The 12904-nt window shown below is 49.3% G+C and overlaps 1 protein-coding gene across 2 annotated transcripts; it reads left to right on the forward strand.

The window, feature by feature from the left end:
• The first annotated feature begins 275 nt into the window (after positions 1-275).
• On the forward strand, positions 276-12369 carry Pigt (phosphatidylinositol glycan anchor biosynthesis class T). Of its 2 annotated transcripts, none has more exons than XM_075963012.1 (12): positions 276-504; positions 614-791; positions 2600-2727; positions 3003-3103; positions 3257-3343; positions 3878-3965; positions 4066-4163; positions 4254-4419; positions 4946-5149; positions 10130-10295; positions 10393-10476; positions 11100-12369. In XM_075963012.1, the coding sequence occupies exons 1-12, from the start codon at positions 318-320 to the stop codon at positions 11350-11352; spliced, it is 1740 nt and encodes a 579-aa protein (XP_075819127.1). In that variant the 5' UTR covers positions 276-317; the 3' UTR covers positions 11353-12369. The 2 variants fall into 2 exon arrangements, with proteins under 2 accessions (XP_075819127.1, XP_075819126.1); XM_075963011.1 differs by having other exon boundaries at positions 4949-5149.
• Positions 12370-12904: the final 535 nt, after the last annotated feature.

The raw sequence follows: 12904 nt of genomic DNA on the forward strand, positions 1-12904 counted from the left end.
TAGAGCCAAGACACCTGTAATCCCAGCCCTCGGTACTGGAATTTCTCAGTAGGTTCCTTCAACTACGAAATGGCCATACTGCATATTGAGCATTTCCTAGCGGGTGGAAATATATCGAGGTGCCTGGGTCCTTCTGCCACCTCCCTCCCCGCCACAAGCCCTGGCCTCCCCACGCTGGGTCGGATTTGTGGAGCGGTCGCAGTGACCGCACTGTGGCTTCCGGAACGTCTCCGGAAGTCCTTCCTCACACACTCTTCCTATTGGATGCCGGTTTTGGTGGGAGCGGGTGCTGCCGGGAGGCGGAAGCGGCCGCAGGTATGGCGGCGGCCATGCCGCTCGCTGTGCTTTTGCTGCTGCTGGTGGGACCGGGCTGCTGGGGCCACGCAGAGCACCCACGCGACAGCCTGAGAGAGGAGCTTGTTATCACTCCGCTGCCTTCCGGCGACGTGGCCGCCACATTCCAGTTCCGTACGCGTTGGGATTCGGATCTGCAGCGGGAAGGAGGTGCGTTCTGGACGAGAAACACCTCTGTGACACCTTACGGAGTTAGTGAAGAGAGCAGTCCCTGGGGGGCGGGGCCTGGGTCGCCACTCACCTGCCCTGGTTTCTGCAGTGTCTCATTACAGGCTCTTCCCCAAAGCCCTGGGGCAGTTGATCTCCAAGTATTCTCTGCGGGAGCTACACCTGTCGTTCACGCAAGGCTTTTGGAGGACCCGATTTTGGGGGCCACCCATCCTTCAGGCTCCATCAGGTGCTGAGCTCTGGGTCTGGTTCCAAGACACTGTCACAGAGTGAGTTCCCACCTTGGGTGCAGTTACAGGTCATGGAGGGAGCGTGGCAGGGGAAGGTGTTGTCATCTTGCCGATGGCCCTGGTATCAGCTGCTCTAATAGGTGGCGATCCCACCAAGCTGGCTTTGGAAGTAAGGAATGATATTACAGGGCTGGGGAGATGCCAAGTCGGAAAATGTTTGCCATTCAAGCTTGAGGACCTGAGTTCCAGAGCCCACTTAGAAAGCCAGGCTGTTGATGCAGGCCTGTAATCCCAGAACTGAGGAGGTGGACACAGGAGGAGCAGGTTTTGCTGGACAAGCCAATCTAGTTGGATCAGTGTGCTCCAGGTTCAATAAGAGACTCTAATCTACCAAAGTAGAGAGGGCATGAAGAAGACCAATGCTGGTCTCTGGCCTCCGCGGCTGTGCATTGCTATATGCACGCACATACCAAACAAAGAAATTACATAACCACAGAGTGGCGTTCTTTACCTTGGTGAGTGAACGTTCTATCCTGAATACTTTCAAGTCTGAGATACTACATGCACTTCCCTAAAGAGGCAAATAACAGATTATTGGCACATAAAGCCACAAATAATTGGCAGATTAAATGTTTTTCAAAGACAAATATTCACTTGCATTTGAAAAATATCCGTGCTTAGCAAAACATGTTTGTGGGATGCACAATTCAGACTGAAGGGAAAAAAAAACATTGATGAAGCTCTGGAGCGAGAAGGGTGTTTAAGAAGGTGTCTCATATGCCTCTTACTCTTAACCCGCCCTGTAAGGATGAGTAGCTCAGATATTACCAGGTTTAGAGCAGCGATAGGGAATGGTAGGAAAGAGCCCGTAGAACAATTTGAAGTTGGTAACTACCACTCAGTTCCTATGGATTGCTACCATATGACAGTAGAGGTCTCAATGTTCGCCTGTCGCTTTCAAGAGAGAACAGGCTTCAGCATAGAGTTGACATCTAAATATCAACAAGTAACTTTAAAATTTATGAAATGCTAAGTGGATTGGTGTTACGCACATCAACTGAAGCATGGCCAAGACACTGCCACTACCTGGCCATCCCCTAAAAGGGACTTAGTGGGGTCTTGAGTGCTCGGACACACAACAGAGCAAAGGAGCTGAGCTTGAGGAGAACTGCAAAGGCTCCTTGGCGGAGGGGACAAGAATGGAGCAGAGCCGAGATGTGGTGGCACACACCTTTAATCCCAGCACTCGGGAGGCAGGGGCAGGCGGATCTCTGTGAGTTCGAGGCCAGCCTGGTCCACAAGAACTAGTTCCAGGACAGGCTTCAAAAGCCACAGAGAGGGGGCTGGAGAGATGGCTCAGAGGTTAAGAGCATTGCTTGCTCTTCCAAAGGTCCTGAGTTCAATTCCCAGCAACCACATGGTGGCTCACAATCATCTGTAATGGGGTCTGGTGCCCTCTTCTGGCCTGCAGGCATACACACAGAATATTGTATACATAATAAATAAATAAATAAATAAATATTTTTAAAAAAGCCACAGAGAAACCCTGCTCGAAAAACAAAAACAAAACAACGAACAAAAAGAATAGAGCATAACTTTGAAGGCAGCAAAATTCCGCGAGCAGAGTGTTCCCAGCAAGGTGACCCACTTGAACAGAGACCTGTAGAGCTGCCGTGATACCCAGAGAAGGGCATCCCTAGGCAGGGGTAGTGACATCCTGACTTCCATCACCTGGTCTGTCTCTTGTTCTTGGCAGTTAGCTGCGGTTGTATGAAGGAGGCCACACAGGATTTAGAGTTACAAAGGTATAACCACAGGGCAGTAAGTAGGTCTGTGTCTCTGTCTAGTGTGGATAAATCTTGGAAAGAGCTCAGCAATGTCCTCTCGGGGATCTTCTGCGCATCCCTCAACTTCATCGACTCCACCAATACTGTCACTCCCACTGCCTCCTTCAAACCTCTGGGACTGGCCAATGGTGAGAGAGCCCTTGAGGTCTTCTTCCTTGTACCTTCTACCCCAACGTACCTCCTTCCCCTTGGGCTCCTCTCCCACAGCTGGGCTAGATCCTAACTCCTGTGGGTGTGCATAGTTTCCTAAGAATGCTGTCTCTGCATTACCTACTCTCTGATTGGAGGTATGACCACTTGGCAGTGGTACTAGAGTGATACAGGGACACTCTAGTATCTTTGGAGTGTGGTTCCTGGAAGGTAGGGCCCAGGTACACTCTCACTAAACTTCTCTCTCCCTCAGACACCGATCACTACTTCCTACGCTATGCTGTGCTACCTAGGGAGGTTGTCTGCACCGAGAACCTCACCCCATGGAAGAAGCTCTTGCCTTGTAGTTCTAAGGTGAGTGTGGGTGAGAGCCCCACAAAGGGAAGGGAGTTGGCAGATGTCCCTTTGTGGCTGGGCAGCCAGGGTGTGTTTCAGAGAAGCTGTGCCCCATGTCAGGTGCCCCATGCAGGGTACTAACTGGCCCTGTATCGCTTCTGTCTCCTCCAGGCAGGTCTCTCCGTGCTATTGAAGGCAGATCGCTTGTTCCACACCAATTACCACTCCCAGGCGGTGCATATCCGTCCTATCTGCAGAGTAAGCCATGGGGAGTGGGGGTGGGTGTCATCCAGAGGCTGTGGGAGACAGTGCTGGTAAATCTGTGTGGTTCTGGCCGAGTGAGCAGTAGAAGCAGAAGTGATGCTCATTATGTGGGGCACTGGCTGTGCACCAGGGCAACTGAGCGGTTGCCTGGGAAGCACTCAATAAATCTTTATTGTGGAGCACAGAATCAGGAACAGCAGCCGTGTGAGTACAGCTGCCGGCTCAGTCGCTCACCAGCTGGCATGCCCTTGAGGAAATCATTTCATTTCCTTGAACTTCATTCTCTCGTCTGTTACATGAGAGTAATAGAGTCTACCTTGGGGGTGGTTGTAATGGCTCATCACACTGGTGCACATAACGCTGTTGACATGGGATCTGGCTCGGGGTCAAGTGCTCCGAAGGGAATGGTAGCAAGTCAGTAGAAGTGGACATGCATAAACAGACGGGGATTATGTCCAAGTTAGTCCTTGGGGTGTGGGCTGGATGAGAATAAAGGTGCTGACTGCTACCATCCGGCCCTGGTGACAGAATGCTCATTGCACCAGCATCTCCTGGGAGCTGAGGCAGACCCTTTCGGTTGTATTTGATGCCTTCATCACGGGACAAGGGAAGAAAGGTAAGCTGCCCTGGTACCTCAGTCCACCTGTCGCTGGCCTGCTCTCTCTGTCTGTACCCAACCACCCCAGCCCTTGCTCAGCCCTGTTCTTTCTTCTCAGACTGGTCCCTCTTCCGCATGTTCTCCCGGACACTCACAGAGGCCTGCCCACTGGCATCGCAGAGCCTGGTTTATGTGGACATCACAGGCTACAGCCAGGTACCAAGGTGTTTAGCCGCACACATACCCTTTTTCCCAACATCAGCCTGTCCCTCTGCTTGTCTCTGAATTCTGCCCTTGTGTTGCCAGGACAATGGAACACTGGAGGTGAGCCCTGCTCCCAGCTCCACATACCAGGATGTCATCTTGGGCACGCGGAAGACCTATGCTGTCTATGACTTGTTTGACACAGCCATGATCAATAACTCCCGCAACCTCAACATCCAGCTCAAATGGAAGAGACCTCCAGATAATGGTGAGTGGATGGGGGGCGGAGGAGGACACAGCAGACCCTCAATTTTATGTCTTCTGCGTCCATGTTACTGGTTCTAAATTCACTTCTCAGCTTTATGACTGGGCAGGTTTCTACCTCCACTGAGCCTTAGTGTCTATAACAGACAGCACTAATACCTAGTGGGTGGGCTATGATAATTAATGTAAAATACAGAGTTCATTCGTGTTCAGATAGTTTTGAATTTGCACCATGCTGTAAGCATAGAGTGGTAAATAGTCTTGTTTATGCTGTGAGAGAGTAGCGTAGGTACATTATTATTACCAAAGGAAAGGGAGGAACATCCTGAGAGTGCTGCTGCGGGCAGGAGGGGACACAGTGTACATGAGCACGCGGTAATAGTCATCATTTTATCCTTGTGATCAGAGGAAACTGGATGATCCCAGAGCCCCCCCTCCCTGATCTAGGGCTCTGCGTATGGCTCAGGGAGTTGGGGTGGAAAGTGACTCTCCTTTAAGAGTGATTTAGTGTTGATTCTTTTTTCCCTTAGCAGAGGCCCTGCCCGTGCCCTTCCTGCACGCGCAGCGGTATGTGAGTGGCTATGGGCTGCAGAAGGGAGAGCTGAGCACACTGCTGTACAACTCCCATCCTTACCGGGCCTTCCCCGTGCTGCTGCTGGATGCTGTGCCCTGGTACCTGCGGCTGTATGTGCACACCCTCACCATTACCTCCAAGGGCAAGGAGAACAAACCAAGTAAGGAGCTGAGTCCCAGGCAGATCCCCAGTTCACCTCAGCTCCTTCTCTCTTTAGAGCTTCTCCAGACTTCTTCTCCATAGTTCCTGGACCCCTGAAGGGCTCTGAAGAGGGAAAGAGGGCCTTAGGGATGGCTTTAAAAAATGCAACAGACGGCAGTCGGTGGTGGCACACACCTTTAATCCCAGCACTCAGGAGGCAGAGGCAGGCCGATGGATCTCTGTGAGTTCGAGGACAGCCTGGTCTTCAGAGCAAGTTCCAGGACAGGCTCCAAAGCTACACAGAGAAACCCTGTCTTGAAAAAAAAGGAAAGAAAGAAAGAAAAGAAAAAGAAACCCCCAAATCCCATCTCTCTAAAATAGCTAGATTCTTTTAAATTTCAAAGTCTTAGCCAGGCGGTTGTGGCACACACCTTCAGAGTTTGAGGCCAGGCAGGTCTACACAGAGAAATCCTGTCTTGGGGGAAAATAATTCAAAGTCTCTCAGCTGTGGGCTCCTGTAAAATCAGAAATAAATTAAATACTTTTCACTTCAAGAGGAAATAACCAGGCACAGTCACAGTCTGAGCAAAGCAAAACCAAACTCCAGCAGTGTAAATAACTCAGTATCCATTGTCTAGGATTCACTTGTGGTCTTCTGGGCTCTTCCAAAGGACTTGGGTCACTTCTCTGGCTCCGCCCTCTGTACACACACGGCTTGTCGTCTAGGCTCCATTGCTTCCACTCGGCTGCTGCCGTTCTTGGTGATCATTTCATGGTCCTGGCATCTCCAAATCTGGGGTCTTCTGCTGACCCTCGGCTATGCTTCCATCAATAGCCTTTCTTGGGCTCTCTTTAGGGACTCCAACCCTGCCAGATAGTGCCAAGTCTCACGTGCTCTCTATGGCCTTTATACCCTCAAAACCAGCACTACCTAGGTGACACTTTATGACCAAATTTAGTTACCCAGCACAAGGTACAGCCTTGGCCTCCTCTGGACCACAGCTTCTGTTTGCTGACTCTTAGAAAACACTTCCCAGAAGACTTCACCTCATTGATGCTGTTTTCTTCTTAATCGCGGCTAGTTCTTCAGCCCCAGATGACAGCATTTGTTGTCCCAGAAAAGCAAAGGTTTTACCTGAGTGGTTCTGCTCCCTCGTTACTCACAGCTGATTCTTCAGCTCCAGCTGAGCAGACACGCAGATTCTTCACACAATTGGCCTGGTAGAGTCTTTGCTTCCCTCTGACTCAATGAGCCAGGCCTCCATTGTCTGCACCGCTCTCAACATTCGTATCTTCCAAGCTCCTACAGAACAGCCCACCAAGCTCTCAGCACTCAGTGACTTTTCTAGCCCAAAGTCCTTCTACTATCCTCCCTAAAACAACATGGTCACGTCTGTCACAGCAACACCAACTCCTGGTACCAACTTCTGTCCCAGTTAGGGTTTCTGTTGCTGTGATGAAACACTATGACCAAAACCAGGTTGGGGATGAAAGGACTTACTTGGCTTACACTTCCACATCACTCTTCTTCCCTGAGGGAAGTCAGGACAGGAACTCAAACAGGGCAGAGCCTGGAGGCAGGAGCTGATGCAGAGGCCATGGAAGGCTGCTGCTTACTGGCTTGGTCCTCATGACTTGCTCAGCCCGCTTTTCTATAGAATCCAGGATGACCAGGCCAGGGATGGCCCCACCCACAATGGGCTGGGTCCTCCCCCATCGATCACTAATTAAGAAAATGCCCTGTAGCCCGTTCTTATGGAAACATTTTCTCATTTAAGGTTCCCTACTTTCAGGTAACTCAAAGTTTGTGCCAAGTTGACATAAAGCCAGCACAGGGGTTAAGTTTAGAATTTGTTCCTTTTTTTCCCAGGTGTGGTGGCACATACCTTTAATCCTAGTACTTAACAGGCTCAGACAAGCAGATCGCTGAGTTTGAAGCAAACCTTTTCTCCAGAGTGAGTTCCAGGACAGCCAGGCCTACAGAGAAACCCTTGGCCCCAAGTAAATAAATTTAAAAAAAAGAAATTTTGGGTCGGGTGGTAGTGGCGCATGCCTTTAATCCCAGCACTTGGGAGGCAGAGGCAGGCGGATTTTTGTGAGTTCGAGGCCAGCCTGGTTTACAAGAGCTAGTTCCAGGACAGGGTCCAAAGCCACAGAGAAACCCTGTCTTGAAAAACCAAAAGAAAGAAAGATATTTTGTTGTTTTTAAAGAAGCATTGGCATTTGCTGATGCTTTCCTACTGGGTACTTGGCATAGCACCAAAGCACTAGGTTTTCTTTGGTATGAGAAGGCACCGATGGTGAAGAAAGAGGATGACATCCATGTCAGGACAAACTGAAGAATTTCTAAATCATGTTTCCCGTGTTTTTAAAGCTGTGGTTGATAGTTTTGCTGTTTCGGCACTGTTCAAAACTGTATTTCAGACACACCATGTGGGTATATTTTATACGTTCCTCAGGGTGAATTTTGTGCCTTTTTTTTTTCTACTAGGGTATTGGGAATTGAATTTTAACCTAGGGCCTTGTACATGCTAGACAAGCGTAGACAAGTGCTCTCTGTTAAATTATATCCTAGCCCTCTTTGTTTTGGTTTTTGTTGGTTGTTTTCTGTTCATGTTTTTGTTTTGTTTGAGATGGGTCTTTCTACATAGCCTTGTCTGTCTTACTGGGTCACTGGTATTTGCTCTTGTGCTCAGCTTTTATCTGACTTTTACACTTGGAAACGGGGGCTTGTGAAGTTGCCCAGGCTGGCCTTGAACTTTCGTCCCTCTGCTTCCTCACCCTCCCAAGCAGCTTGGAACACAGGCCTGTTCTTTCACTCTCAGCTGTGTTTAATTTTTGACCCTGGAGAATTCTGAACACACCCAAGCACAGCAGGTTCCCACCTGCCTAGCTCACCTTTAGAGTCTCCAGCTTCCTCTCAGTTTACCGTGTTATCTGTCTCTTTGACTCTCTTCACTTGCTGTAATTGCTTTGTCTTTTTTCTTGAATATATGAAGGTAACCCTTAAAACATTATATCAATTTGACTTTAAATATTTCAGAATATATTCTTAATAGATAAAATCAAGCCATCATCGCTCTATTTCCGGGTTAACATACAACACATTGGGTTTCATAGCATCTTTGTATGTTATCACTTAGCATCTCTCAGGGCCCTAGCAATAGCTTTTTGTGTTTGGTTTGTACTCTCATCTGGTGTAGGAAGTCCTTCTGTCTACGTGTGGCTTTAAATGGTTAATGAGTAAAGCTGTTTTGGCCAGTGGCTTAGCAGAATAGAGCAAAGTGGGAATTCCAAGCAGATAGAGTAGGAAAGAAGGCAGAGTCAGGGAGACCCATGTAGCCTCCACAGGAGATGCTGGACAGAGCCCTGCTAGGCCACGACCTCGTGGTGATGCACAGATTATTCAAAATGGATTAATTTAAGATATAAGAGCTAGCTAGCAATACGCTTAAGCTATTGGCCAAACAGTGTTTTAAATAATATGGTTTCTGTGTAATTGTTTTGGGTCTGGGTGGCTGGTAAATAAATGAGCAGCCTCCGCCTACACTCTTCTATCTGCTGTTTGGTTTGTCTGTATTCATCTGTCCTGTTGCCTCTAGCGGGCTCTTACACTGTACTTCTTGAGCGTCTCTCTTTGTGGGCTTTTTAAAGAGAGTTTTAGGTCTGCAGAAGTTAAGAAGTTCAGAGATCTTGTGTTCTTTGCACTCAGTTCTGTTCTTTACATGTTGCATGTGTGCTTGTCTCCCATCCCCCAGCATCACTGGGGCCAGCCCAGGCCGTGTATGTGTGAGGTAAGCACTCACAACTGAGCTCAGTTGCCAATCCCCCCCCCACACACACACCTTTTGTTGTTGTTGTTTTGGTTTTCTATAAAGGGTTTCTCTGTCTCTCTGGCTGTCTTAGAACTTGCTGTGTAGACCAGGCTGGTCTCAAACTCACAGAGATCCACCTGCCTCTGCCTCCAGAGTGCTGGGATTAAAGTGTGCTCCCCCACCTCCCAGCTTTTTCTTTTTTTAAATATTGATGCTGGTGGTAGAGGTGGCTGGAGAGATGACTTAGCAGGTTAAGAGCACTCACTGCTCTTCTAGAGGACCTCATTTGGTTCCTATCATCTATATCAAGTGGTTCACCTCTCACTCCAGCTCCTAGGGCACTCTGACACCCTCTTCTGGCCTTTTTGGGTACTGCACTCATGTGCACATACCCACTCACAGACATATATATAAACAAAAGAGACTGAATCCAGAACCTCATGCTTGGTAAGTGTTAACACCATTCTATAACAGTTCACAGCTTTTTGTTTTAATTTTATTTTTTTAATTTGCTTACAAAAGTAACAGGTTTTCTTATGGCTCTCTCATATATACTTCTTAAAAAGTGCTATTGCTAAAACTGGGTCATATGTTATATAATGTGTGTAAGGAATGTTTGACATTCTGGGTTTGTCCTTGTGCTGCTGTCTAATGTGAGCTGCTATTAGATTTAGAAACTTGATTAGATTTATGTCCTATATTTTTGGCAAGAATTCCCAAATGACTCTGTGGGCTTCCTCTTGTATTACATCAGACAGTGATGTCTGGTGCCCTGGTTTAATTAATTATTTATTAATTATTTATCTATCTATCTATGGAAGGAGTATTTGTTGTGGGGCACATGTGAAGAGGTCAGAGGACAGCTTGCAGGAAGTGATTCTGTCCTTCACTGGGTCCCCGGGATGGAAACAGGCAGGATGGCCAGGCTCCGCAGCAGGTGTTAACCCATCAGCCCCCTCGCCAGCCGAGATGCCCCAGTTTTAGTGATATGAAGACTGATGGTCTGCGGCATCCACAGCAGCCTCCCTTGACTGTATCCTGGGATTGCTGCTTGGTTCCGTGGTCTTCATTTTCTGAGACCATTTCTTCCTGGCTTGACTTCCTTTTGGTCCCAAGGCAGGGGGGAGGAGGTATGGGTAGTGTGATTTTAGGAATGGAGTCTATGGGTTCTTTCCTCCATCCAGGTTACATCCACTACCAACCTGCCCAGGACCGGCAGCAGCCCCACCTCCTGGAGATGCTGATTCAGCTGCCAGCCAACTCCGTCACCAAGGTCTCCATCCAGTTTGAGCGGGCCCTGCTCAAGTGGACAGAGTACACACCAGACCCCAACCATGGCTTCTATGTCAGGTGGGGTCTACCCCAATAGACTGCCCCCACTTCTGCTCTTGCTTTTTGGTGGGAGGAGCCAGTAAAGAACACAGCCCCTCTGTCTGCTTCTCTGCAGCCCCTCTGTCCTCAGCGCTCTGGTGCCCAGTGTGGTGGCAGCCAAACCAGTGGACTGGGAAGGGAGTCCTCTCTTCAACACCTTGTAAGTGTGACCACACCCTCCTGTGGTTAGGTCCTCAGCTGTCAACTGGGCATCTTCAGCCCTTGTGAAAATCCTAGTGTGAAATGTGTGAAGATTGTAAAAAAGGCTTCCCCGTTTCTACTGCTGGAACTTGTAGAGAGGTGAGACAGTAGTGTGTGCCAGTGACCTCACCAGAGCAGAGCCACGCACTCCAGAAAGTGCCGGTATACAACCTGGCCTGTTCCCCCGTGCTCACAGCTCAAGGGGCAGACTGTTCCAGATCTGGGTGGTGGTGGTTTGGGGTTGGCGGTAGTTTTGGTGGTTGTGGTGGTATGTAGTGGGTTACTTATTTTTGTGAAGACTAGGCTAAGGCAGTAGACAAGGCAGGCCCTTTCCTTCAGTGCTGGTGGGTTTCCTTTGATCAGGCGTGTGCATGCACGTGTGTGTGTGTGTGTGTGTGTGTGTACGCGTGTACGCGCGCACATGTATACATGCAGTTTCCTATGGCATGCTTTTTCACAAGGTTTCAAGACTAGGACTCTGGAAGCTGCTCTGGAGGTAGCACAAACTGTGGCTCAATTGGGGAAGACGGGGAAGGACAGGGAAACAGCCAGTCCCATCTCACCACTCTCTCCCATCCCTAGGTTCCCAGTGTCTGATGGCTCCAGCTACTTTGTGCGACTCTACACAGAGCCCTTGCTAGTAAACCTGCCTACACCTGACTTCAGCATGCCCTACAATGTGATCTGCCTTACATGCACTGTGGTGGCCGTGTGCTATGGCTCCTTCTATAATCTTCTCACCCGAACCTTCCACATTGAGGAGCCCAAATCGGGTGGCCTGGCCAAGAGACTGGCTAACCTCATCAGGCGTGCCCGCGGTGTCCCCCCTCTCTGACACTCCTCTTTAGCAGCTACAGCTGCATCCCCTACCCACTCACCCCTGTCCAAGGGAGCAGGGACGGGACTTTTCCTGCCACTCCTCTGTCTCCCGCTGGGCCTGGCCGGGGTCAGAACTGTGGTGTCCGGTATGGTGGCCTCAAGCAGACGTAGTGTGGGGATTCATGTTTCCCTTCTTCGCCTGCAGCAGCCACACTTGTGCCCCGCAGTGGCTGGCGCTGCTGCACCCTGGACAGCCTGGCGACGTTCCTGTCATTGCAGGGTGTCTGATGGCTCAGGTAATGGAATGCACCAGAGCTCGCGGTCCTGTGTGGTGGGTCGAGATTACCGTGGCAATAAAGTGGCTGCCTTCCTAGGTCATTTCTTCCTCCTTGAGGCCTGGGAAGAGTTCCCAGCAGAAGCTTGTGTGATGAGTGCTCTGCCCACTCCTGCCAGAAATTCCTCATCTTGTGTATTCTCCCCACCCTTCTCAAAGTAATTCTCCAACTCTGGGTTTGGCTGGGAGTTTTTCTGTAAATATAATCTGTGATCGTGAAATGAATCCTGTCAGCAAGAACAGAGGTAGGAGTGGCTAACTGCAGTGTCAGAATGGCTGGGGCTCACTTTGGCGCTTGGAAAGTTTTGATATTAAGGGTCACTCCTTAGACTGCCCACAAGCTCCAAAGTCAGGCCATTGGCTCCAAGACTGTCCCCTACCTACCTCCCCTTGTTAGAGAACTCTGGTGCTGAGGGAGGTTCTTCTGTCTGTGTTGCTTTTTACTGGTTAATGAATAAAGAACTGCTTTGAGCCTATGGCAGAGAAGAACAGAACTAGGCTGGGAAAGCTAGGCTGTATGCTGGGAGAAAGAAGGGTGGAGTCAGAGAGATGCCATGGAGCCCCTGGGAACTTTACCCAGTAACCCACAGCCACGTGGTGATATACAGATTAATAGAAATGGGTTAAATTAATATAAGAGTTAGCCAATAAGAAACTAGACCTAGAATTAATGGGCCAAGCAGTGATTTAATTAATACAGTTTCTGTGTGATTATTTCGGGGCTAAGTGGCTGAGAACAAACTGGGTTCCTGTAGAACGGGTCCTTAGGCAATAAGCCTCCCGCTTTTCCTTCAGCACATTGAGTTAACTTGTCCCTTCCACCCTACCCCACATTTTTCTCTCTACGTGGTATAAATGCATTGTTCACCAAGCACACACCCCTCAACTGCCTGGTTCACTCTCTTCCAAAGCCAAATGAGACATTGCTTCCTTCGGGAAGTCTGGCATGCCAGGGTGTCACCGGTGCCCTCTGCCTGTCCTCCCACAGACCCTTGCACTTATCTTGTCCCATGTTTTCCACTCATGCCTGTTGACTTCCATTACACAGTGCTTGCTGCATAGGTCTTTCAGGAGAACGTGGCCCCTCAGGACGTTCTGCTGGCATTCAGTCAGCAGCAAAAGCATCTAGGTGAATTCTGGTCTGGGCCAGATGCAAGCTGTGAAGGGCCTGAGTGTAGCTGATCCAGGAGCCATGCCCACAACCTGTAATTCAGTGCTTCAGGCTGGAGTTAGG

Source organism: Microtus pennsylvanicus, chromosome 2 (genome assembly GCF_037038515.1).
Source record: "Microtus pennsylvanicus isolate mMicPen1 chromosome 2, mMicPen1.hap1, whole genome shotgun sequence".
In the NCBI taxonomy this organism is placed as follows: Eukaryota; Metazoa; Chordata; class Mammalia; order Rodentia; family Cricetidae; genus Microtus; species Microtus pennsylvanicus.

Bases quoted from the DNA above. Each gene is read 5' to 3' on its own strand.
- Pigt (XM_075963012.1), top strand. From the start codon at position 318: ATGGCGGCGGCCATGCCGCTCGCTGTGCTTTTGCTGCTGCTGGTGGGA. The intron at 792-2,599 runs GTGAGTTCCCAC...GTCTCTGTCTAG, and splicing joins TTCCAAGACACTGTCACAGA to TGTGGATAAATCTTGGAAAG. The intron at 5,150-10,129 runs GTAAGGAGCTGA...TCCTCCATCCAG, and splicing joins GGGCAAGGAGAACAAACCAA to GTTACATCCACTACCAACCT.